The following is a 27,037-nucleotide window of genomic DNA, read 5'->3' as shown; positions in this document are numbered from 1 at the left end:
ATTGATTGTTGTTGTTCATTACATCATAAGACAAAGGACTATGAATAGATTCTATATGTTATTTCTCTTTTTTATCTCATACAATTATTTCAGAGTCTTCATTTGGAGTTGTAGAAGGCATGAGCGCTGGTTTATTCTTAATAATTATGGTTATGGCTATCACTGCATTGCTTGTTTGCAGACGAAAAATAAAGTGAGTTTATATTTAATTCTTTCCTGTGTCAAAGGGTAGTTTTACTTTCCTAATTATTATACAATAATTCCCAAACTCTACATGTATTTAAATCAGGATATATGGATAGATATTCACTTAATAATTTGGTGGCATAAGTCAGAGCCAGTTTCGTGGTGTGAAGATGAGATGAATCACGTGCAAAGCTGCGACGAAACAAAGTCCCATTTGTTTTCATTGTTCTTGCAACAGAGATTGCAAAAGAAAGCCCCTTTCCTGGTCAAACAAAATAATATTGTTTCTTTTAAGCATTAGATACAAACCTGATCAAATTCTTGTATTGCAGAAGTGGCCATGAAAGAGCAACAGCAAAACTAAGCATTCGTAAACAAGCCACATCAGTTCATTTGAACTTGGGACAAAAAGGGTAAGGTCGACTGCTTTGCATTTGCATACCCTATGGATGGTGTCTTCTATTTAATCAACAGCTGACCTATTATTTTTTTCTTCCCCGAACATCTTAAAGGAACCAGAAAACATCCAGGTAAGAGCTGATCCCAAGTCGCATAAGATAAGAACATTTTTTCACTGGTTGTTGTTTCCTACCTTGCTAACAGATTTTTCTCCTCCTTGAATATTTTAGCCTAATAAAAGTAAATCAGTTTGAAATGCACTTCACCAAACTTCAGGCAGATTCAAACTACCTCCTATCTAAAGAATATGAGGTAAGCTCCATGTAGACTGGGAAAAAAACCTGCAATCATGTTCTATTACCATTTAATCTTGGCTAGCAAATGTTGTATTATAGAAGGTGCATATTAATACATATTATTTATTTATTCAATCTGTGTATAATCTATTTTCATCTCCTTTATTTGGTTTTCTATAGGATCTAAAGGATGTGGGTCGAAATCAATCATGTGACATAGCACTTCTGCCAGAGAATCGAGGGAAGAACCGGTATAATAATATATTACCCTGTAAGTTATAATGTTGAATGTGAGCCATTTATTTTCTTTCTATTCATGTGTCTTTTTAGCAAGAACAAGCTTCATCCTACTACTAGAATTCAGTCATAATTGAAAATAGTATTTTATTTTGTATATTTTTAAAAATATTATATGTGGATCGTTCAATATCTCGGGTGGAAAGTATGGTTTCACTTCTAGTTAATGCAATCTCGACCTGATTTTTAATGTGTCTAGATGGAGGATATTAATGCTGACTGGAAAAATAGTAAATATTTATTTCTATTTCTGTAGCTCATGAAAGTTAAGGAAATTAATAACTGTATATAATGGTTCATATTTTTATTATAATAAATCCTTCTTATAGATGACACAACAAGAGTGAAACTTTCAAATGTAGATGATGACCCATGTTCTGACTATATCAACGCAAGCTACATCCCAGTAAGTGATCCATATTTCCTTTATATGGACTCTTTAAAAAGTTATTTGACAGTTATCCAAAGAGAAGTTCTTATATCTTCCTGCCCATTTTTTAACCAATCAAATTCTTAACACTGTGCCAAACTAGTTTCCATAAAACTGAAATTCTATTATCACTAAAGACCACAAATTGATTTTTAAGCAGCATTAGAACCTACAGATAATAATTTGACAGATATAGGTACCTTAAATCCTTTAGAAATAGATACAGCAGATTATTACAGACAGCACCACTATTTGAAGATATATTTGATTCAGAAAGCATATAGATCTATGAATTAAAAGAAAATGGTAATGATGCCATGATGCTATTTTCAATATAGGACAACAAATCATCATGTGGGTATTCTTATATAGCTTCTATAATCTATAGTTAACTCAATCATGATAAGTGTTGGAAGTAATAGTGGGAATTAGACTCCAAATGTATCAGAAGGTACCAGCTTTAAAATGATATATACAGAATAGGAGCACTTTAGGAACCCATGAAATTGGAAGAAGAGAGACTTAGCCTAGCAGGAACATTTTCCTCTGGAAAATTGAATCCATTGCTTTGCTCATAATTTTGGCCAGGTTTTTTGGTTGTTGTTACTTTAGTTTTTGGATGTTATTGTATGTTGATCCTGACTGATAGAAAGATGAAGTTGCTTCTTTAGACAAAGTAATCTTCATATGTGACATTTTAGTTCTTTTCAGCCTGATGACATCATGGACAATCCCTCTTCTTATTTTAAGTATGAATACTGTGCTTTAAAACCAAGAATAGGGAGTTATCTCCGGTTACTATGGCACTATCTGAACTAATCATAGGCTTTGAATCAACAGGGCAATAATTTCCGTAGGGAATACATTGCAACTCAAGGACCTTTGCCTGGCACAAAGGATGATTTCTGGAAAATGGCATGGGAACAGAATGTTCATAATGTTGTCATGGTAACCCAGTGTGTCGAGAAGGGCCGGGTGAGTGGTTTTCTTATTTGTTAATTACCTCACAAAAAGATTATATCATCTAGCACTGATAAAATGCCGATAATAGCACCCATGACAGAACTTGTTGCATATCACAGTGTAGTAGAAGCTTTATGATTTATGCAGAAAAGACACACGTGTTTGCCTTGGGATCATTATTTATAGCCTTTTCACAAGCTTTTAAACCATCACCCAAACACATGCTCCATGTGAAAAGAAGGGAAACCTTTGATGGGGGGGGTAGTATTCAGTGGTACCAAACATTCATATGTCGCTAATGCACAGAATCCTTGTTTCCATAAAGTTCTGTATACACACAGTGGATTGCACCCAAATATTGCATGAGTGAATTTTCTCACAGAAACATCCAACTATGGGATGGGACAAAGAAATAGCTTGCATTTTGTCCTTTCTTTCTGAGCCCCAATTGAATTGGTGTTGGATTGTTGGATGATCCAGTAAAAACCAGGGTGATGAAGGCAGCTGTAGAAAGTTGATTATGCTCAGTTCTTGTTTTTTGTAGACAATTCTAGTCTTGACAAATAAAAGGAGCAAATCTGAATCTTAACTATAATATTGTGCAGAGTTGTTACCCACTCACAAAAATATTGACAGAAAAATGAAGGTTCATTAAGATTTGTCTATTTATTTACTTCAGTTTTTAAATGGCTTTTCATTCATATGGTTATTAGTTGGTATTCAAGAATATGATAATTTTATCCATGTTGACATTAAGCTGGAAAGTATAATAAAGAGTTAATTCAATTAAAATGTGCAGATGTAAAACAGACTATATTCTCAAATGTTAAATCATAAACAAGCAAAAGTTATTTTAAAGTGATAAAGATACACTAGCACCTTCTATTGAGTTCAGAAAAGACCAGTGTAGAATGATGTTTCTTGCTGTATCAATTTCACTTGTGGTTAACATATTTTATTCTAGCTGAAGCTTCTTGGTTATTGTCAAAGCCAGCCTACACAAATCATATATGGCAGTAATGAAAAATTTAATAGAACATTAATTGTATTAGGTAAACATCATACAGAAGATGTTACATTTTTAACTAGTCAAAGCTGATAAAGATCAGAATGTTCCAGAAGCTTCCAAACATCAAAAGACAAGACTTGATTAAGAGACTTTCAGGCTATATATATCCATTCCTTCATTTAGAACAAGCTGTACAGATATAGAACCCACCTATCACAAGATCTCCATCTGACTAGAATCAAGGCATGGTTTCTTGAGCTAGTTCAATATCTGCACCACTTCATCTGACCCAAATAAGGACAAGTGGAGCTGAGTGTTACTAATATATTAATGATCTTGGTTTATCACATTACCTCTTATAGGACCTTAAAAACAAAAAAATGAAATGATCAAGCAATGTTCCTTGCCTGTTTATCCCGATTTAACATAGCATTGGATACATTTGCCATAGGAAGACAGATTCTGCTTGACTCCATGAAATGTTGGCAACAAATGACTGTGGTACTTATGGTGTGCAAAACTACAGATAGTCCTTGACTTACAACAGTTCATTTAGTGACTGTTTGAAATTACAATAGCACTGAAAAAAGAGACTTATGACCGTTTTTCACACTTACAACTATTACAGCATCCCCATGGTCATATGATTACATTACAGATGCTTGGCAACTGACTCATATTTATGATAACTGCAGTGTCCTAGGGTCATGTGATTTCCTTTTGCAACCTTCTGACAAGCAAAGTCAATGGGGAAGCCAAATTCATTCAACAACCGTGTTACTAATTTAACAACCGGACTGATTCATTTAACAGCTGTGGCAAGAAAGGTCATAAAATGGGGCAAAACTCACTTAACAACTGTCTCGCTTAGCAACAGAAATTTTGGGCTCAATTATGATCGTAAGACAAGGACTACCTGTAAACTGATAGTTGTACATAGCACATAGGATCAATCAAATCATCTGATACGCAAATGCCTCTGCAAAGAGCAAAGCAGACCAGTCTGAAACAGAGAGGGTATTTCTTGCTTTTTACTGGTTTGTATTTATATACAGAAAAGTATTGATTTAGACTTTTTTATTCCACCTTTACAGTGTTATTTTTATAAATAACTTAAATTGGTGAACATACCTAATGCTCCTTCTTCCTATTTTTCCCACAATAACCCTGTAAGGTGAGTTGGGCTGAGAAAGAGTGACTGGCGCGAAGTCACCCAGCTGGCTTTTATGCCAAGGCAGTACTAAAACTCACAGTCTTCTGGTGTCTAGCCTGGCGCTTGTACATTCTTCTCTAGAATAGGAAAATCAGATTATAAACATCTGTATCTGGAACCCTACAAAATTTGCTATAAAATTAAAGTATATTTTCATTGATATATGCAAAGCAACTTGTTTTGTTTCAACAAAAAGATTTGGCCAAGGAGTTGATGTGATTCTCTCCATAGAAGTGAAGTGGTGCCACAATTCACCTTAGCAAAACCATTTGCATTGCCTCTGACTTCTTCAGTTCAGTGCTATGGGTGAAAGCTTCTTCCCCATTTCTACAATTAGGCCCTGAACTTTCTCATTCAGCATTGGCCATATACAGTACTTCCCTGATGGCCTGAAGTATGCAGCAAAACAGTCCAGCATGAAGTATCTTTCAGACTTTGATGTATGTTGTGATCACTCCAAACTGAGTGATTTTAACATGAGCTATGGCATAGTTCCACAGTATTTGCTAAAGATTCCCAAAAAACTTTGACAGGCTTCAGAAAGTTCAAAGCCAGGTAGCAGTCGGCAAACCCACTACATCTGCTGAAGTGACTCAACCTAGAAGTGCCATAGCCAACTCTGAATGAGAAGGCTGAAGGAGCACTAAAGCATAATAATACAAAGTAACATGGTTGCTTCGACTTGTTGTTAAAAATGAGAAGAATATAGCACTGCTTTGAGAGGATGTTTTGCTCTAATCTACAAAGTGGAGCATTCCTTTGAAGAATGGCACAGCTGTTCAGCTGTACAGTGATAAATACAGCTTTGTAATTTTAAAAGCAAACTTTTTTCAAATTTCTAGGTAAAATGTGATCATTACTGGCCCTTTGACCAGGATTCTTTATATTATGGTGACTTAATAGTCCAGATGCTATCTGAATCAGTCCTCCCAGAATGGACAATAAGAGAATTTAAGATTTCCAGCGTAAGTATTTCCAACTATTTAATCAAATGGTTCAAAGAAGATACGCTATTTCATTTTATAGTTAAATGTGAAAGAAATAATGTATTAAGGGTGCAGCTCCATGCCTATTTAAGATAACACCTTCTTTGAATTGAGCTCAATTCCCAATATGTAGTCCTTATAGATTTATGACACCAATATGGTATGAAGTGGTCTATCACTGCATTTTTCCACATTTTTTTCTTCCCACTCTGACCAATATCCCTGACATTTCCTAAAAGTGTCCACTCAACCTGCTTCTAAACCTGCTTAACCAGCCAGACAGATATATCCTTTAATCTAAAAATGGATCTCCAGTAAATCCATTTGAGTTTCCTTCTAAGGAGACTTATTGAATAGTGTTCTGCTAATCTATTCTTATATACAATTCAGTGATGTGAATTGATGTTTGTGAATTGAAAAAATATTTCGATACCTTACTGGAGTGATAGCATGGATATTTCAAGAGATCTATCTGTCACTTATTTCTCAACATCTTTATACTTTATTATGCCTTAGAAATAATTGGAGGTTTTCATTTTACACCAGTAAAGCAGCCATTATGTACTTATACTTTATGAAAAACTTTTCTCCAAAATGTAGCACATATTCATGTGGTATATAATGTCTGTTTCCCAGGCTAATTATTATGTTTGTTCCATTGACTTGATAGGAAGAGCAGCTTGATTCCTCTAAACTTATTCGTCAATTCCATTACACTGTATGGCCAGACCATGGTGTACCAGAAACCACCCAGTCGCTCATTCAGTTTGTGAGGACTGTAAGAGATTATATCAATCGGACCCCTCAGGCTGGACCAACCATAGTTCATTGCAGGTATGAGCTGCAGAACAGTATTTTCAAAAATACACAGACCTTCATTTTAAAAAGTTATTTTGCTTCTTTCCAAAGGGTAACAGCAAACCTTGAATCATTCAATTTGATCTCTGAAATTGAAAAAATGAAAAGGAATATCAATCCTAGTTTATCTTGAATTAATAATCCATAAGACATTGGCAAAAAAAGGCATGAGATATAGAATAAATGGTTTGGGTCCGGGATATCTGAGGGAACACCTGCTGCCGGCATCAAGTTCCCTTCGTCCAGTGCGCTCCCACAGGGAGGGTCTTCTCAGGGTGCCACCGGTAAGAGATTGCCGGTGGACGACACCCAGGGATAGGGCCTTCTCAGTGGGGGCGCCTGCCCTTTCGAACCAGCTGCCAGTGGAGCTGAGGACTGCCCCCGACCTCCGTTCATTCCGCCGGGACCTGAAGACCTGGCTCTTCGAGCTCTCTGGCCCAGGCTGAGGATTAATCTTATTTTAACTGGGGTTTTATTTATACAGGGACAAATATAATTTTTTAAACTTGTTTTTAACTTTTCTATCTTGGTTTTTAATTACCCTGTAAACCGCCCTGAGTCCTTCGGGAAAGGGCGGTATATAAATGTAATAAAATAAATAAATAGAATAGAATAGAGCTGGAAGGGACCTTGGAAGCCTTCAAATCCAGCCCCCTGCTCAAGCAGGAGAACCTATTGACTGTCTAGCCTTTAAAAAAAATATCTCCAGTGATGGAGCGCCCACGATTTCTGGGGGCAAGCTGTTCCACTGGTTAATTGTCCTCACTGTCAAGAAGTTTCTCCTTAATTCCAGGTTGCTTCTCTCTTTGATCAGTTTCCAACCATTGTTTCTTGTCCTGCCCTCTGGTGCTTTGGTGAATAATGTGACCCCCCTCTTCTTGGTGGCAGCCCCTCAGATACTGGAATACTGCTATCATGTCTCCCCTATTTCTTCTTTTCTTTAGACTAGCTAGCCAAACCCAAGTCCCTTTGATCATCTTAGTTGCTCTTCTCTGAATTTTTTCCATAATCTGGAGTGGCATTGTTCTTGTTTTCTCTTTCAGTGCCGGTGTTGGTCGAACCGGGACATTCATTGCACTGGACCGACTTCTTCAACAGTTAGACTCAAAGGATTCTGTGGATATTTATGGGGCAGTGTATGATCTCAGGCTTCACAGGGTTCACATGGTTCAAACAGAGGTAAACTTTAAAAACAGAATGGTAATATAGTATTATCAAGATAGCTAAAGATGTCCAACCAGTGGCCTAGCGTGGGGGGTGCAGGGGGGGCCGGCCGCACCGGGCGTGACATCTGGGGGGCGCGCTCGCACTCGCAGCTCTCTGCCCCTGCCTGGCTCACTCACTCTCTCTCACTGCAGTGCTGGCTGTGCGAATCTGATCCGAGCCGCCGGGTCGCCGCCCACTGTGGAGGGGGGGTACCAGGCGTGCCGTGCGGTGCGGAGAGAGAGCGAGGGACTATCTGGGGGAGGGACAGTGCAGCGGCCGCCCAGCGCAAATTACTTGCCTTGCCCCGGGTGCTGACAACCCACGCTACGCCACTGTGTCCAACTAACTATACCATTCAAATCTATAGTAGAAAAACAGTGTCCCCTTTCCTCCTTGATCCACAATCCCTAAGTCTCCACTTCTTTCCTATCGTCATCTCACTATCTATCTTGTCCTAAATTTTATGACCTACGTTCTCTCCAGTCTTCCATTTCATGACTCTTCTTCTTCTGTTATCTTCAGACTTCTGTCTCCTCTGCTCATACTTTTTTTGCCCCTTCCATCATCACCTCTGCTCCCAGGCTTTTGTCCAATCACCCTCTTCACAATAAATCATAATCCTTCCCCATTTTACATCAACAGCATCCTTTTATTAATGCATATATTTATTGTGTTTAAATCCTATCTTTCTGGACCACCGCCTAATAAAAGCAGTTTACAATATAATGTGCACAATTCTAGCTGAATAAAACTCTAGTATGGGGCTTGGCTGAAGGTTTCCAACCTTCACCATCTCCCATTCTTCCTCAAATCTGCATTTTCTTTTTAACTTGTGCCTCCTTCACCTGTTAGCCTCGCAAATTGCTTTTTTCTCTCTCTTCTAATAGAAACAATCCATACTTTCCTTGTCAAATATCTTTTCTCCATTCTCTCTGACTCTGGGATCCTGCCTCTCTCCCAGCATCGACAAATCCTGAGATTTCCTGTAACAGATGAAAGGGCATTCTAGGATCCAAAGCTGCATGTGAACCCCAATTCCTTTTTTCCAGTGTGCTGCTAACTTTGAAGTTGCAATTGCCAAAAACTGGCCATACAGTTTCCTACAATTTTGAGGGTTAAGATATAGTGTTACAAAAAAAACCAGCAGTGATATAGGGTCAACACGGTTGAGGAGTAGAAGAAAAGAAATCTGATCCCCAGCCTTAATGGAAAATTCTACCCTTATTTCATCATTAGCTCACAAAAGATTGTCCTGAATACTTGGATTTCAAACCTACAAAACCTGTGACTTTATAATCAGCCCTGATACCAATCAGATGAGAGTTTATATAATAATGGCAATACTCTTCATGTTCCTCATCTTCTATGCCACGAGCCTCACTTAGAGTTATGATTTACAATTTTTTTTTAATCCCATTTATATCCCGCCCTTCTCCGAAGACTCAGGGCGGCTTACAATTTAAGCACAAACCAATGTGCTTAGCAATAGCCTTCATTCTATGTATATGCCTGCTTATTAGGGCTTTCGCCCCCCCCCAGCGGCATTATTACAAAGTCAGCTTATTGCCCCCAACAATCTGGGTCCTCATTTTACCTACCTCGGAAGGATGGAAGGCTGAGTCAACCTTGAGCCTGGTGGGATGCCTATATCTTCATTATTACAGATATGAATGCTTAATTACTTAACTTAAGGAGTATGGCACCAATTTCATGCAAAATACAGTTCTTTATAATGGGTGGAAGGATGCTAAAACCATTTTCACCAATTCTGGCATAAAGCCAAATTCACTACCATTTGTATGATAATTTATAAGCCCTCTAGAAATATTTCAGATAAATAAGCTGGGATTCTTTTGCCAATGAGCGAAATAGCATTGCTGTTTCGGGGTGTTGGTCTTAGTAAAAGGAAGAGAGGTAATATTTTCAAAGATGACATTCAAGATGCTTTGAATGTGAGTGTTAAAAATGTTAACTGATAACAAGAAGCTCATAGGTTTGAGCTTAGTGCTTTGAAGCTGGGAGGTCATAATTCCACTTTAATGTGCTTATTTATTTATTTATTTATTTATTTATTTATTTATTTATGAAGTCTGGCCATAATTCATTTTTTCATTTAAAAGAGGAGATCAATACACTTAGCAAGTTAAGCATGAATGGAAAACAAATGAGAAAGGAGATTGTTGTTTTAGTGTAACTTATTCTTAATTTATATATTAATGGAGATGGCATAGTAACAACTTAGGTTTTGATTATTTTTTAAAACTATATTGAGAATTAAACATTAAATGTGTTAGTACTAGAAAAATAATTTATTATTATCAAAGTGGAATAAGGAAATACAACTAGGGCCTTCCCACTTCTACTGTACATTTCTGAAGCAAGAGACCAGACTGTATTTTCTCCAATATACTAGGTTTTAAGTGGAGGGGATGATGGCTCAGCAGTTAAAGACCCTGAACTTGTCAGCTGGATAGCTGACAGCCTGTATTCAAGACTCGAGTGCCTGTACAGTAGGGTGAGCTACCATTACTTGGCCGAGCTCCAATCCACCTAGAAGTTCAAAAGCATGCAAATGCAAGTAGATTAATAGGTAGCACTTCAGTGAGAAGGTAACAGTGTCCTTTGCAACTTTGGCATATAGCTTTGCTGACCACCTGACCATGGAAACCCTCAGCCAAGAAAAAGAAATGAGCACCAGGTCCTAAAGTAGGGCACGACTGGCGGGGCAACCTCTACCTTTTTACTGTGTTTTAAATATGTTGGAGATGAGCTTGCTAACAGTTAAAAGATTTATAGGGGGGGAGTCTAGTTTTTAATATGTATTTCCTCTTCATTGTAGTGTCAATATGTATATTTACATCAATGTGTGAGAGATGTCTTAAGAGCAAGAAAGCTACGCAGTGAACAAGAAAATCCCTTGTTTCCAATATATGAAAATGTGAATCCAGAGTATCCCAGAGGTAAGAATAAATTTAATGAGCATTACACGTAGTCACACAATTATTCTTAATAAATAATTTCCATCAATACTTTGTTTTAGTTATTTTGTCCCTTTGTCACTTTTCTTCCTGGTATCATTAATATTATTAGACTGATAACACCACATTTCTGTTTGTATAAACATTCAACAGCAATCAACAATACAACAGTAAAATCAATTAAAACCAGTAACAGTGAAAAGGTTGGTTAAAGACATGTGTTGATACCATTTTCTTAAATACTGGTTGAGTGGAAATCTGGTCCACAAGCCTGGGTAGAGCTGAGAGTTTGTTCATTGTAAATTACAGGAATGTTCATTTCTCATGTAAAACAATTGCCATAGACTGAGGAGGAAAGCTAGGCTTCTTGTGTTCTGTTTTTAATGCAGTGATATTCCACATTTTTGTACCTTACAAGTCCTCCTTTTTTGGAAATTATGTTGTATAAACAAAATCTGACATATTTACTTATGCAAACATATCATCTCAACGGAAAACACTGATTTGCTTTTCTCTCTTTTCACACTTAAAATTTTGCTCCAGTGGGAAGGCATAAACAAAAGAATTAAAATTATTTCATTTTACACCTTGCACGCAAGACCTAGATAATAATCAGCCCTGTAGTGTATTCACAATCTGTTTGATTAACAACCCGTACATCATCCAGGAACTTCTATTATTTTAGCCTTGTTGAGTTATATTGAGTTGTACTGAAGAGATTAATGAACTTTACAGAGAAAGAAACTGCTGTAAATTTGGTATTACTTTGTATTAAATCTCGTAATATATATTACTCACAAATACACAGACATGTTTAACTCTCATGATTTTTCATTCTTTTTGTAATTAATTTAAAGTTTTTCAAAATTCTGTTACAGTTGCAATGCTCTATACTGTGATACAGTTCCAGGGAAATCTGTAAAAGAATTCCTTTTGCTGACTCCCTGCTTTTCTTGTAGTAGGAAAAAAAATTTGAACATTTTGTCTATTATTCTAAGATTACTTCCTTATATACACATACAGTTCTATATTATTTGTCATATTATTTATATTTTATTATATACAATCATTACTGTACTTTCATAAGAATATATTCCCTAGGTTACATTGAAAACCAATCTCTGTACTTTTCTAATTACAGTTTTCTTTTGGTTTCAGATGCTGTTTATTCAAGGCACTAAAGCTCAAACAGATTCCTGCTTTTTTGCAGCTCTATCTGTTAGGTTTTTTTAAATTAAGTTTTAAAAATATTTTATGCACTACAAGTGCCAGATGTGTTTGAAGCTGTGTATAATTTATTAGTCTGGTGATATTTTAAAATACATAATTTAAATATAATAGATATTGTTGTAGATAAATATTTTTGATATGTAAATATGTTTTATCTATATTGTTTATATTATTCTTCAGATAATGCTATTTTTCTATGTTAAAATTATTTTAATGAAATATTCCTTATAAACTATCTTATGCGAAAAAATGTATCAAGACTTATCAATGTGATTATTTTTTTCAAATTATCCATTAAGCCTAAGGTATGATTCATATCTTGATCTATCCACCTTTGTACACATGAGAAATACAAACTGCATATCCCAAGCTCTCCAACAAAGTCAGGTGTCCTAGACTTCTGAAAATAACAGGTTTTGCCTTAATAACCTTACTGAGAGCCCACTTAGTTGCAGAGCTAAGTATACTATTTTCTTCAAGGCCCATTGTGAACCCTACCTTGATGAAAGACCTTCTAGTATTGAGAGAGGGTTTCTTCAACCGAAGGAAAATTTAAAAGCTGTTGTTCATCATCTCTAAGTATTCTGACAACAGTTTTGTAGGCAGAAAAAAAATTAACAATAGCCATTTTATGATTTTAAAGCATTCATTGCAAATTGGGTGTTCTTTCCCCAGAAAGATTTGTTGGATTTACTTGCATACAAATGGGTGGATTTATTCACATTTCCCCCATGATGTGATCTTTCTGAATAACATCCAAAATTTCTGATGAATTTTATTTCTTTACTTGCTTCATTTGTATGCCATCTTTCCAGCAACGTGTCTGAGGTTCTCATTTATAGAAAAAATACAAGAGAAAAAACAGATTTAAATAACTGAATAGCAATAGAAAAAGTATATAAATAAATATAGCCAAGACTAGCAGAAAATAAAAGATAATATCACTGTAAAAGCATTCTAGCCTAAACCTTCGTCTATTTATTCAGAAATAAGTCTCACCAAGTTATTTTCTCCTAGGTAAATAAATAAATGACTGAATGAACAAAACCTTCAAATCAAATAATAGAAGGAAAGCTGCAAAGTTACCTTAAGGATATTTTGTAACAAATTAGATACAGTGGTTAAAGATGCTGAGCTTGACAGCCCAGGTTCGAGACCCAAGTGCCATGCGACGGGGTGAGCTCCCGTTACTTGCCCCAGCTCCTGCCAATCTAGCAATTTGAAAGCAACCAAGTGCAACTAGATTAATATGTATGACTTTGGTGGGAAGGTAATAGCATTTTATGGGCCTCAGCCTTTAGTCATGTTGACAACATGACCACAGAAGTATCTTTGGACAACCCTGGCTCCCTCACCTAAGAAATGTAGATAAGTACTGCCCCATATAGTCAGACACAACTGGAGATGGGAAACCTTTACCTTTATTACAACAAATGATATATATTTCCTTGATGATGATTATCTTATTTATCTTACAAACCAGGTAATTTAACGGCGATGAGAATGTCATGTATCATCACCACACAATGATGTTTGATTATTTTCATGAAATTTCAAACATGCTAGAGTTGATTTCTGAAGTGTTCATCTGATGCTTTCATAATAAGTTCTGTTTAAAGAGGAAAACATTTTTCCCTAATAACACAAATTGTACAAAAAAATTGATTAGGTGGAAGATTACAATTATTAACCTGAAGTAATTAATATACTTCACAGGTTTTCAAACAGTTTTTCTCTAAACTTATTATGAAAGCATAATGAACACAGATATTCTACTTAGTATTCCAAGAACAGTAAAATTGCATAAAGCTGACCTCAAATTATTTGGCTGACTCAGCCTTCCATCCTTCTGAGGTCGGTAAAATGAGGACCCAGATTGTTGGGGGCAATATGCTGATTCTGTAAACTGCTTAGAGAGAGCTATAAAAGAGGGCTTTTCAACCAGTGGTACGGGTACCACCTGTGGTACATTGGCCCCTGGCAGGTGGTACGCAACCATCCTAGAAAAGTGGTAGCGGGGGAGGGGAATGAGCTAAACTGGTGGCAGCACCGCACAAGCCTGAGAGAGAGATGGCTGGAGCTGCAGGGCTGTCAGGGCTCAGCGGATGCGCCAGGATCAGCGGCAGGCTCCAGCTGATCGGCACTTCCTTGGGACTGTCAGGGCTCAGTGGAAGCACCAGGATCAGCGCTAGGCTCCAGCTGAAGCTCGGTGCAGATCCTGGTGCTTCTGCTGAGCCCTGAAGAAGCACCAATCAGCTGGAAAGCAGCACTGATCCTGGTGCTACTGCTGAGCCCAGAAGAAGCACTGATCAGCTGGAATGTTGCAGCATCTCCAGGGTCTTGTGATTTACATTCCGATGCTTGGCAAAACCTGCTGCAACCACCTAGCAGATGGAGGGAATAAAAACCAAACACACCCCCACCCCACCCCTACTGCCAATCCTCAACAGAAATGTTCACAACAATGAAAACCTCGGACAGGAGGAAGAGTGCTGCCAGGTCAGCAGGCAGTTGTCTTGCTCGGCTGTAGCTTGAGGGACACTTTTTTCAGTGCCATTGTAACTTTGAACAGTCACTAAGTGAACTGTTGTAAGTCGAGGACTACTTTATCACTTTTTTCCTTCTTTTTTTTTGGTCATCAAGTTTTTGACATCTTGCTAGGCGACTGGTGGTACTCGGATATTGTCATATCCTAAAAGTGGTACAATGGGTGAAAAGGTTGAAAAGCCCTGCTGTAAAGCACTGTGAAGTGGTATATAAGTCTAAGTGCCATTGCTATTGCTATTTGGCTGGAACATGGAACAGATGAATGGAAGTACTGAATCGGTCTTTGAATGGAAAATGTTAGAAACTGAATAGGTTTCTATAATATTTTGTTAGTTTTCTAATTTTACAATTACGGTAAGTATTTAAAGAGCAATATGGTGACTGGGTTAATCAATAGTTCAATAACATATATAAATCTTTAGTATAAATCTCAAGTTACAACATCAGATATTTCCTCTCTTTTCCCCTTAATATCTACTATCTCATATTAGGCTAATATGGTTCTTATTATTAACTAAGTTAAAAAAATCTTTGGTACATTTATCAATATTTTTTAGTTTATACATATCTTAATTGTGTTTGCACTCAATCCTTAAATACAATCAATGTCCTGTTATTGCTTTGTTTCCCAAGCTTTAATTTCCCATCAATATTCAAATTAACATTTGTTATGTATAATTTCCAAGCTTTAGGTAACCAAAGTTTCCCTTATCTCAACTTCTTCCTTTTTCCCTTTTCATAACAAAACCTAATATTCTAAATACACATCTATTTGAATATAGTCTTGTTCTGTTTTCTAAAAGTTATCTATTTTCCACCATATTAAACCAGCAAATTAATAATACAGTATCCCCTCTACTAAATCAAAACCATTACATGTATTGTCTGGGTTAACCAATAAATCAGTAATATACATATTTTTTTTCATTTAGGTCTAATTTTTAAAAGCTCAAATAGTCCCTCTCTTTTTCTGGTAATATCTATTATCTCATAATGGGCAAACAGAATTCTTATTTCCAACTGATTTCCAAGTATTTTACATTAGGTGACCAAAATTTCCCTTATCTCAACTTCTCCCTTTTCCCCTTTTCATACCAAAGTCTATTAGTCTTGTTACACATCTTACCTATTTAATTATGTTACTTTATTTTCTAAAAATTATCTATTTTCCACCAAATTCAACCCTCTGCTTAGTAATATGAAATCCCCTCTAATAAATCAAAACCCTTATTTTCTTCAGTCTTACTCTGGCTTTTTTCCTTTGCTAACTAACCTTCCATGTTAGTGCTTTTGAATCATCAAATAGTTCTCCCTCGATTATTATATATATTATTTGGAATAAGAAAGGCCATTTGGTTGCATTTTTTTTGAAGAGCTAGCCCATTTGTATTCATTAAATCACCTCCCTATTACTCCAATTTCCCATAATTCTCCTGATAGGTTTATCTTCGCTTCAATCTGTTCTTCCTTTCCCTCAATTTTCTTCTGATTTTTGTAAAAAGTCTTTTCCATTTTCAATTTTGTCACTCCCTGTTCTGATTTTTCCATTGTTGGTCAATTGAGTCCTCTGTCTTAATGTTTAGTTGTTCCACTTCTCCTGTTATTTTCTGCATTGTTAGTTCTTTGGTTGTAGTCAAGATCTGGGTTTGTATATTTAAGCTGGCATCTTGTTCCTTTATGTTGCATCTTATTTTGTCACAAGCTGAAAGAATGGTTTCGTGTATTGATTTCAACATGGAAAGGATTTTTTCCTGACCTTCATCCATATTCTCTTGTTAGTATGTTAAGTTGAAGACTTTAGAATCAAACGTTAAAAATAGTTTCTTGTTTTTTATAGCTAGGTATGGGGCATCTATTTCATGTGTTATAGGTGGTCTTTATAGTAGAAATTGTTTGTCAAGTAAGAGTTTATAGTCCAAGGTATCCCATCATCTCATATAATAACATATGCTTCTCAGGTAAAGAAATAGGAAAGCAATTCCCCACATGTAGCTCTGAAAGTCAGTAAAAGTTTACATTCATAGTTCAAACAGGCCAGACATGCTGCCCAGAAGTTCCTTCTTTGCAGTTGAGTTTTTCACAGATGGTAGCTGTCAAGGTCAAAGAGGTTTTTTTCTGGAGTCTGGGCTTCAAGCCAAGTCCCTTTTAGGCAATAACAAGTTGTAATATCATACTTTGCCACAAGATGTCACCAATGCCATTTAAAGCTTTTTAAGTCCAAAGTTTTTATGATAGTTTTTCAAGTCTTATTTCTTTTTTTAGATAAAAACAAATGTCTCCAGTAAGAATAGGAACACTTTTAGTTACCAAGTTTCAAAAGCATATACATCCAATTAGATTAAAATTCTTCTTATAGTTGCTCTGTTTCCCCTGGGTAGTTAGTCACTGCTTTTCTTAGAGGGTGGGGTAGAAATTCCCTTCCCTTTCTCCTCACAGGGGAAAAAATACTTTGGGCAGCTTGTACAGGAAAAATAATTAAAAGTCTTAAAGAGAAGATCAGATCTCACCCAGTTTTATCCGTGTTGCTTTAAAGGTGCTTGCTGGTGATTTTGACTTTGGCTGTCAGCAACTTAGTGACGAGCCATATTGCTATGGCCAGTCTTTCCCCTGCCATTTTGGAGGGCTTCCCTGGATCCAATGGAAGGGCCACTGCCCTCCCGCAATCAAGCGGGGGTCCCCTCTTTGCTCGTTGCCCCGACAGGGCGACTTTCGACTTTCAACCAGGATCCCCCAGTGGGACAAAATCGGATGCGAAGGATGGAGCTCATCTTCCAGCGTCTGCAGCACTGCAATGGCAAACTGGAAGCCAGAAACTGAATAGGTTTCTCTTATGGATTTGTGCCATAAGAGATAGCCATAATATATTTTTATATCAGCTAGGCCACAGGTCTGCAACCCGCGGCTCCGGAGCCGCATGCGGCTCTTTCAGCCGTCTCCTGTGGCTCCCAGTCCTCTGCCATGTGCAGTCCAAAAAAAAAAAAAAAGGTGGGACTAAAAACGTTCAACCAATCAATTCAAATATGCAGGGTAGGTGCATATCTCGCCTTGGCTCCACTCTTCAGTCAAACGCTGTTCTGCGCATGCGCGCATGTACGCGCATGTGCACACATTTTTTGCGGCTCCCAGTTTTTCCTTTTGTGAGGGAACCGGTTCCGAGTGGCTCTTTCACTGTTTCAGGTCGCTGACCCCTGAGCTAGGTGATATAAATATATCAATTAATGTTATCTCCTATAAGCAAAAAAAATCAAAGTTAAATTTAGAATAAGTATCTATCATTGGAGAAGGAATTCAGAAGCAGCACGATCCCCTTGTCACCAAGGAGACAGATGGAGCAGACGCTGTTTCATTTTTAGTATTTTGCAGACCAGGTGCATTGTCACAACAAAATGCAGCTGAAGGAAAACTCCCACAATACATCTGTAAAATGTAAAAAATTGAAGTGGAATTTACTTTACAGAATCCCCAAACTGTACATTTTCTTCTATATACTGAATGTTTCCACGGTGTTTTAATAGTTCTCAAATGCTTCAGTCCCCATATAAACCTGCTTTTAATTCATAGGTTGCTTGAATGTTTGCCTGAATATTTATTCTTTAATCATTTATTACAGTCTGACATCATTGATATAGGATGTATGTGTTATAATTTTGAATGGTGGGCTGTATAATGTAATTCCTGCCACAGATTACCAAAGGCAATCCTCATTTCTAATTTTTCTCCTTTATATGTGCAGCCCATACAAATAAGACTACATCAGCCTCTGGCTCCCAGCATGATGTTCTTATGATTTCAATAAGAGAGAATATCTGTAACTCAGGGTTCAACTGTGGAGTGTTTGGTACTCTCTGATTTTGATTGTTTGCTTGAAGATGCTTCATTGCCCATCCAACATCATCAGTGCTGGTGAGTGTGTACCTTGTGCTCTGTTAATAAACAGACATTTGTGATTGCATAAATCACAACTGTATCACTATTGTAATAAATCACACTTGTGATTGCATAAATATGAACATCCTTAGGGTAATAGAGTCGCCGCTAGACAAGATGGGCAGCATATACTGTAAATCTAATAAACAAACAGAATATTCCCCTTATGCAGTACAGATGAATGAAAGGATGGGTGGCATTTAGAAAGCTTTTGCATGCAAAAGTATCACTAGAATTAAATTCCATACATCAGCAGCATTCTAGGAGTAATAGATAACATAATAAGAGATTAAAAGCATGTAAATGTTACATCAAAATCCAGCATCCTATTATGCTGTGCAAATAAGCTATGTGTATGTAGAATACTATGCAAGGGTTACTGAAGATTGCTTTACAACCACTAAAATAGGATTTTTATAATTGTTTAATAAAGCATTTCACAAAAAATTAGATGTTTAACAAGCCCACAGCTTTGTGGGAAAAATTTAGTCCAACAGATTCTCCAATTATATTAGTAGATTATTTTTTTAAAATATATATACATTCTGAAGAAACCACCGCCACACATCAGGCTATACATATGTCCCAATATATAAAACTAATTTGCCAAGCTTCATTTAGCAATCCAAAACTATAGAAGCTATAGTTAATCAGTACATATCACATTGCTATTTATAAATTGGTATGAGATTATAACCTACAGAATGAATAAGAATCAGTATGATCTAGGATGCCTACTCCTAGATGTGTGTTTCTGAGTCTGTAGCTATAATTTTAATTGTATGAGTTTTTAAAAATTATGTTCAATACAAATATAAAGTCCATCATAGATTTAAAGAATTCATTCAATTTTAATCAGCTATGCCTTTAATTCAGAGGAAGGGTACTCTTTACAAGAAGCATTTCTGTTTTATAGAAAATATAAAGAGAGAAAATAATCTTTTACACAGCAAAAACAGCAATGACTTATTTTTTGTGCATGATTATAACCCAGTCCTGCAAAATTTAAAGAACTTTGTTAATAAATAAATTCTGTCTATAAAGGATTTTTTTTAAAAAAATTTCAGTAGGTAAATAAGTTTGGATTATAAATGAAATTGTGGATATTTAGAGAAACATTTTATTACTAACATCTTCCACTAATCAGTGAGTTTTAATCATAGTTGTTACTGTGACTGACACACATAAAAATGTTAAATATGTTTGTGTGACTGTGTGACTGTGTCTGTGTGCTTGTGTGTTTCTCAGTCTGTAACTATAATTTTAATTGTATGGGTTTTTGAAAATTCTGTTCAATACAAATATAAAGTCCACCATAGATTTAAAGAATTCATTCAATTTTAATCACCCATGCAAATCCATAAACGTTCCATCAATTAAAACTGGTATAAAAGCAAAAATTGAAACTGTCAGACAGTAGGAAATTACAAAGGACAATTTGAACTGTTTGTAAATCTATTTGCTGTAACCAGTTTTGCACTGATTAAAAGGTTTTTGGAGCAGCCTTGATTAACCTATTTGATTGTTTCATCATTAAAAACGTAGTTATGGAAGCAATTAGAGATAATGCTGCACTACTATTTGCTCTGAAGACAATTTTACAGCATATAAATTATGGTTTCCAAGGAGATAATGCCCACAGTGGCCACTCATTTCAGTATCTGAGATATTAAGAATGCCTTTACTTAGCATGGGTTTAACCAAGAACAATTTAATACTGACAAAAATAATTTAGTGCTTTAGTAACAATGTACAGATTATCCTTGAAGGGCAGCATCTCTGGTATAAAAAGTGGTATGTAGTGCAAGATACTTAAGCAAAAATAATAACACATTAGGCTATGGGTTTTATGGAATTTGCAATATCTATCAACCTTACATTTCTTGAAACCAAATCCATTAAGAGTTAAGAGAGACCTCACCATCAGAACATGCTTGGGATCTAGGAAGAGAGCTTTTTCTGTTGTGGTGCCTGCTCTTTGGAGCCTAATACCCCTAGAAATTAGATAGACCCAAGGCTGGAGGCCCTTAAGACAACTCTGAGGACCTGGTTATCCCATCAGACATGAGAGTCAGAATATATGGGAGGCATAGCCCATGGGATAGTTGTGTTGATGGCTGTGATGGTATTTATGTTGCCTACTGATTTGTATTTATTAGGATGTTATGTTTTTAACTGTTATTGCACCCAAAGTCATAAGACTTTGAGACAGACAGAAAGAAAGAAAAAAAATCATAAACCAACAAAAACAGAGAAGTGTTTATTGCTTCTACATGTAAAGCAAATTTGTTTGTGTGTGTGTATACACAAATATAAACACAAGACATTCTATTTTCTCTGTTGAAAAACTGGAAATAATGGGAATATATTACATTTTTCTTGTGCCAATGATCCCAATAACAGAAGGCTATTGTTTATGATAGATGATAGATAGATAGATAGATAGATAGATAGATAGATAGATAGATAGATAGATAGATAGATAGATGATAGATAGATAGATAGATAGATAGATAGATAGATAGATAGATAGATAGATAGATAGACAGACAGACAGACAGACAGACAGACAGACAGACAGACAGATAGATAGATAAAAGAGAGAGAGGGAGATCCAATATATCTGAGCACTTCTCACACATTTTCTGAATAAAATATAAATAAAACAATTGATTCTTAAAAACATCTTTGTGGTTTATTTGGCTGCTTTATCATTAAAATTTTGATACCAGATAAAACGTCAATGTCTGAAGAATGTAAAATCAATCAGTTCCATTTTTTAAATTTCAGATAGAGAAACAACTGTTAAAAGTACACTATACCTATGAATTTCCATCAAAGCATGATTATTCTTACAATTGTTAATCAATAGAACAGTAGAGTCGAATCTTAAATAACTAACTTGTAAATAAATTGCAATTATTTTATTGGAATTGCTTCCAAACATATCTTAAGTCTTAGACTTCACATTTATCAACAAATAGTTTTACTTGACCATAGTAGGACTGTTGGAAAAATAAGCAGCCAAAGAACTGATTTAAAGGCACCAATTGCAAGATATATGCATTCTTTTAAACTACAGTTGCTTTCAACCATAGTCTATTAAACAAGACTTAATGATCTAGCCCATACATAACATTTCTGCCCCAAGCCATTCATTTACAAATCATACTGCCTGAGTTTTAATTTGACGTACTAAGCCAGAATCAAATAAAATACATTCTCACTAGAGAAAAATATAGACAGAGCTCTACTTGTGAATGGGTTATATTTTAAGAGACTATTATAAGTCTATTTTGTTTGCAAGTCCAACAAGCATTAAAAAAAACCTATACAGTATAATTCTTGCCTTGTAGTGTATGTGTGTGGGAGAAGGCAGGAAATGAAGGCAAGAGAAGGCAGGAAAAAGTTTCTTTCTGGTGTACTATGTACATAAGCAATGTGCCAGAAACTAACCTTTTCCTATGTTCTCTCAACTTCTAGGACCTTCTAGGTTGGAGTTGCAGACAGGTTTGTTTATACTGGTGAACTTTTGCAACTTGCAAGTTCATAGATAAAGTAATATCTCTATGAATCTACTTCAGAATTTACATTTCCAATCATAACTCCACTCACAATCAAAGTAATACCTTTGTACAGCTGGGAAGGCCCTCTGTCCCAGGTCCAGTAGCAAAATATTGGTTCTGTTATATCTGAAAGGAAAAGAGAATCCATTCTCCTTGCATTGCTTTTCCAATTATACTTCACTTTCTCTTTCAAATCATAGTTTTTATGCCTGATGTATTTCATGGGGCATACATTAGTTTTACTGGGATGAAGCCATATAAATGCTGTTTTCTTCCTCCCTCCTCCCTCCTCCCTCCTCCCTATAGTTCCTTCCTTCCTTCCTTCCTTCCTTCCTTCCTTCCTTCCTTCCTTCCTTCCTTTCTTTCTTTCTTTCTTTCTTTCTTTCTTTCTTTCTTTCTTTCTTTCTTTCTTTCTTTCTTTCTTTCTTTCTTTCGTATATATCCATAAGAGCCCTGGTTGTCCAGTGGTTAAAGTGCAGCATTGCAGACAAACTCTGTCCACAGTCTGGAGTTTGATCCTGATGGGACTCAAAGTTGACTCAGCCTTCCATCATTCTGAGGTTGGATTGTGGAGGCAATATGTAAATAATGCTTCTACATTGTAAACTGCCCAGAGTGTGCTGCAAAGCACTATGAAGTGGTATATAAGCCTAAATGCTATTGCTATAAGGACTGTCAATCCCCATGCAGCTGGACAAGAACTACAGTGAGTTCAGCAAATAGGCTGAACCCTTATTTAGGGTTAATACAGAATCTTGGAAATGGGCAGAAAAAATTCCCATCCTTGTTTATGGTAGGTTATTTAAGGCTGAGTCTGTGAATGGTTGGAAATGCTTCTTCTCAGGTTTCTTGCTTACCTAGATGAAGTAGCCATTTGTGAGATAGGATGCTAAAATATTCTGCTCAAAAAAATAAAGGGAACACAAGATAAGACATCCTACTGTTAAATACAGTACATTGTGTTGTTTAAGTGTTCCCTTTATTTTTTTGAGCAGAATATTTGCCCTCTGTCTCTTGTCTATGGTGTCTCTTCTATTCCTGTTCCAACCTCAATCTGAATCTCTCTGAAGAATTTACACAACTCTTCTGTGGTGTCTACTTTCATGAATAGTCAGAGCAATGAAATAAAGTATGTGGTTTTAATATTCAGACCACTCATATTCAGAACAAAACATCAAGGGGCATTGGTAGATAATTTGTCTTTATGAATTATTATTTCTGAGGGAGTGGTGCGGAAGCAGTTATTGCTTGCCATTCTGCAAATAACTGGAATCACTGCTGAGAAGGAACATTTGAATGCTGTCCCCGCTGATAAAGAAAAAAAACAAGTTAATTTGCTATATCTGATCTTTAAACAGCAATTGCTCAGCAATTACAGTAGCAGCAACCTTTCCATATCTAAAAATAAGAAAAAGAAAAGAAATTGTGAGGATGATGGTTATGAATATTCTGAATTATTTCCAGTTGTAGTGATTTACACATCAGTCTTTTCAGAATGGAATTTATTTTTAAAATGACCTTTTCTCTTTCAGTTCTATTCATCCCAGTCTGAAAAATACTTTGCCAGCCAGACATTATAAAATGTAGTAGGATGTGTGAAGCTGATTGTGAACAATGTATTTTCACATGCCTGATTTACTTTTTGTTGAGATAAAAATGACTAACTGAAATTCTATTAGAAATTAAGAAACTATAATATACAGCTCTACTTTATTTTAGAAAAGAGACTTCTGTTTGAATGCATGGACTATTTGAAAAAGCATTCAAGCCAAGTTTATTGTGAATTCTATATTTCTATAGACTTTATGATAAAGGAGGATATGGAAGGTTGAAGACAAATGCATCCATAGAAAATCTATCCAAGTGATCTCTAAGGTATAATTAACCAATTCATAGAAAGTTTCGCTTAGTGACTGCAATGATCAGTGGCGTAGCGTGGGTTGTCAGCACCCGGGGCAAGGCAAGTAATTTGCGCCCCCTAACCTGCTGGGCGGCCGCTGCACTGTCCCTCCCCCAAATAGTCCCTCGCTCTCTCTCCGCACCGCACCGCACGCCTGGCACCCCCCCCCTCCACAGTGGACGGTGACCCGGCGGCTCGGATTGGATTCGCACAGCCAGCACTGCTGTGAGAGAGAGTGAGCCAGGCAAGGGCAGAGAGCTGCGAGTGCGAGTGTGCTCCCCCAGATGTTGCGGCTGGTGCGGCCGACCCCCCTTGCACCTCCCACGCTACGCCACTGCAGGGGTTGGCAACCTTGGCTCTTTTATGACTCGCGGACTTTAAATCCCAGAATTCCCGAGCCAGCATAGCTGGCTCGGGAATTCTGGGAGTTGAAGTCCGCGAGTCATAAAAGAGCCAAGGTTGCCGACCCCTGTTACCCAGGGGAATCTCCTTTTGTGAGGAGGACTCATCCCTTCCCAGGCCCAGATAATTATAGCTCTCTCCGCGCTGCAGTTCCCAACCCGCGGCGAGCGGCAACGGGGCGCGCTTCCCTTCTCTAGTGCGCTCCGGAAGCCAGGAGGAAACTGACTGGCTCCTTTTACGGCGAGGGACAAGCCGAGACAAGCCCGGTCCTGCTCCGAGGTTGTCCTGAAGCGCATCCCCGCCCCCCCTCACCTTCCTGGCCTCTCCGCAGGGCTAGCGCTCGGAGAGGAGCTCTCTGGACAACCGGCGGCTTCCGCCGGGCAGAAAAAGCCGGGAGAGGACCGTGGGGGGGGGAGGAGGAGGAGGAGGAGGAGGCGGAGAGGAAGAGAGTTGGGCTTGCAGCCATGAAATGTAAACCCAGGCGGGGGGGGGAAAAAGCCGCTCCGGTAAGTTGATCGCCCCTGCCTTGGCGAAGGCTGTCTTCGGCGGGACTCGGCTCGCCCCAGGGACCGGATGACTTCAGGCTCCAGCCGGGCCTGGCTCCCCGGAGCCTTCTAGGCCGGGCAAAGAAGAGCGCCTCCGACTTGTGGCCTATGGAGTTTCCGGTCGGAGCGGCCCGAAGGAGGAGTCACGCTGTGTGTTTGTGTGTGTGTGTGTGTGTGTGTGTGTGTGTGTGTGTGTGTGTGTGTGGCGCGCCGTGGGGCGTCAGGCCCTTCCCGGCTGGGGCTCCGGTGCCTCCGCCCTGCCGGATCCCGGCGCCGTCGAGTGCGCCCCCCCAGATGTTGCGCCCGGTGCGGCCGGCCCCCCCTGCACCCCCCACGCTACGCCACTGGTCCATATTCTTTTTGGATCTAATATATCAATTGGGATATTAAAAGCAATTTGAAATATATCAGTTTCTAAATCTATTACAAACAATTGTAAACAGAAGCACACATTTGAATCTACATTAATCTTCATAGATGACAACTTGAGTAGTGGTGGCATAACCATCCTCATCTTACAGCTTTTGATATTATCAATTACAGTATCCTTCAAGACTGTCTACTAGAGTTGGGAGCTGGAGGCACTACTTTTCTTTGTCCCCATTCCTTCCTAAATGGGAGATTTCAATCATCTTACATCTTTGACTGTTCTTTAGAAATGCAAGTTCCAATCATGATAAATCTAAGAATTATCCAAATAATGTTTTAAATTATTTGATTAGCAAGATAAATCCACAGTTTATTAAGTGCCTGGCAGCTCTACAAATGAGCATGGCTGTAGCCATTTTTCCTACTCATTTTCGATTGCCACATAGAATGGAGGGAGGGGGGGTTGCCCAGATGCTTCGCTAGTCAAAATAATCTTTTGTCCTGCGGGAACCAAGGTCATCAGCTGCTCCCGAGACTGCAGGCTGGGCATAAAAAGTCCGCCAAGAAGATGTATTGGGGAACATATTTCCTTGCATAGTTCTATGGGTGGGATTTTGTAACTTTGTATTGGGGAAATGTTATGCATATCTCCAGACTTGGTTTCACCTTTGACATGCTGATACTTTGTAACTAATAAACATGTTCTTTGAGGAATTTGCAAGCCTTGGAGTTCTGCTTTATTTGTCTCTGTCTGTCGGAACCATGACTCATGCCTGGTTTAAAGACAACAAATGTATTTTAACCCTAAGGGGGAGGACTAGCTTAGAAGGGCTCCAAGTTATACCTCCCAGATGGCCTTAGACTCCAAGCACTGCAATGGAGTCATGACGCTAAGCAGGTGGGTCACTTTGGATTTTTGAAGACATTGCATCTGGTGTGGAGGCAATTTTGGTGGCCAGGAATGAAAAAAGGTATTGAGAGTTAAGTTAAGAGTTGTACCACCTCTACTGCCATTAAGAGGTGTCCTGGAAAAGCCCCAAGATTGTTTTCAAGTCATTTTTGATTTCTAATGAACACCCAGATTTTTCTCTGTAATAATCTATTCCTAACCTGTTCTTTCAAGACACCCAAGGCTGCGCTCAATGCCACTGTTACAGAGTTCAATCACCTGTCTGCTGATTGCCCTCTTCAATTTCCTTGATTGCATTAGATCCTTCTCCAGAGAGCTAGGTCTTTACATAATGTGTCTGAACTGGGATATTTAGTTTGCATAAAAAATTGTTCAAATTGTTTGTTACTCTGCTAATGTGCTAATAACTATAGGGATGAAGATCTTTTCCATAATTATTCTTTTTTCATGATTATTCATTTTGATCTTTATATCTTTTCCTTAATTCTGCTGTCCCTCAATACTACACATTTACAAAAATTACTGCCTTCCACAATGAACCAGTGGAACAACTTGCCTAGAATAGAATAGAATAGAATAGAATAGAATAGGATAGGATAGGATAGGATAGGATAGGATAGGATAGGATAGGATAGGATAGGATAGGATAGGATAGGATAGGATAGGATAGGATAGGATAGGATAGGATAGGATAGGATAGGATAGGATAGAATAGAATAGGATAGGATAGGATAGGATAGGATAGGATAGGATAGGATAGGATAGGATAGGATAGGATAGAATAGAATAGAATAGAATAGAATAGAATAGAATAGAATAG

The 27,037-nt window shown here is 37.5% G+C and overlaps 1 protein-coding gene across 1 annotated transcript in view; it reads left to right on the top strand.

Annotated features, from left to right (window-relative positions):
* PTPRB (protein tyrosine phosphatase receptor type B) overlaps window positions 1–12,124 on the top strand; it is a 50,787-nt gene extending 38,663 nt beyond the window's left edge. Inside the window, exons 21-32 of the mRNA XM_083365424.1 lie at window positions 94–193; window positions 519–599; window positions 699–716; window positions 816–897; window positions 1,062–1,152; window positions 1,508–1,584; window positions 2,449–2,583; window positions 5,636–5,758; window positions 6,450–6,613; window positions 7,681–7,816; window positions 10,683–10,803; window positions 11,980–12,124. Of these exons, the coding sequence (XP_083221550.1) occupies window positions 94–193; window positions 519–599; window positions 699–716; window positions 816–897; window positions 1,062–1,152; window positions 1,508–1,584; window positions 2,449–2,583; window positions 5,636–5,758; window positions 6,450–6,613; window positions 7,681–7,816; window positions 10,683–10,803; window positions 11,980–12,002 (1,151 nt within the window). The 3' untranslated portion in view covers window positions 12,003–12,124. The remainder of the gene's footprint in view (window positions 1–93; window positions 194–518; window positions 600–698; window positions 717–815; window positions 898–1,061; window positions 1,153–1,507; window positions 1,585–2,448; window positions 2,584–5,635; window positions 5,759–6,449; window positions 6,614–7,680; window positions 7,817–10,682; window positions 10,804–11,979) is intronic.
* Window positions 12,125–27,037: the final 14,913 nt, after the last annotated feature.

This window comes from Vipera ursinii, assembly GCF_947247035.1.
Source record: "Vipera ursinii genome assembly, chromosome: 6".
NCBI lineage: Eukaryota > Metazoa > Chordata > Lepidosauria > Squamata > Viperidae > Vipera > Vipera ursinii.
The sequence above is the reverse complement of the archived record's forward strand: the minus strand, read 5'-3'. Positions and strand labels throughout refer to the sequence as shown.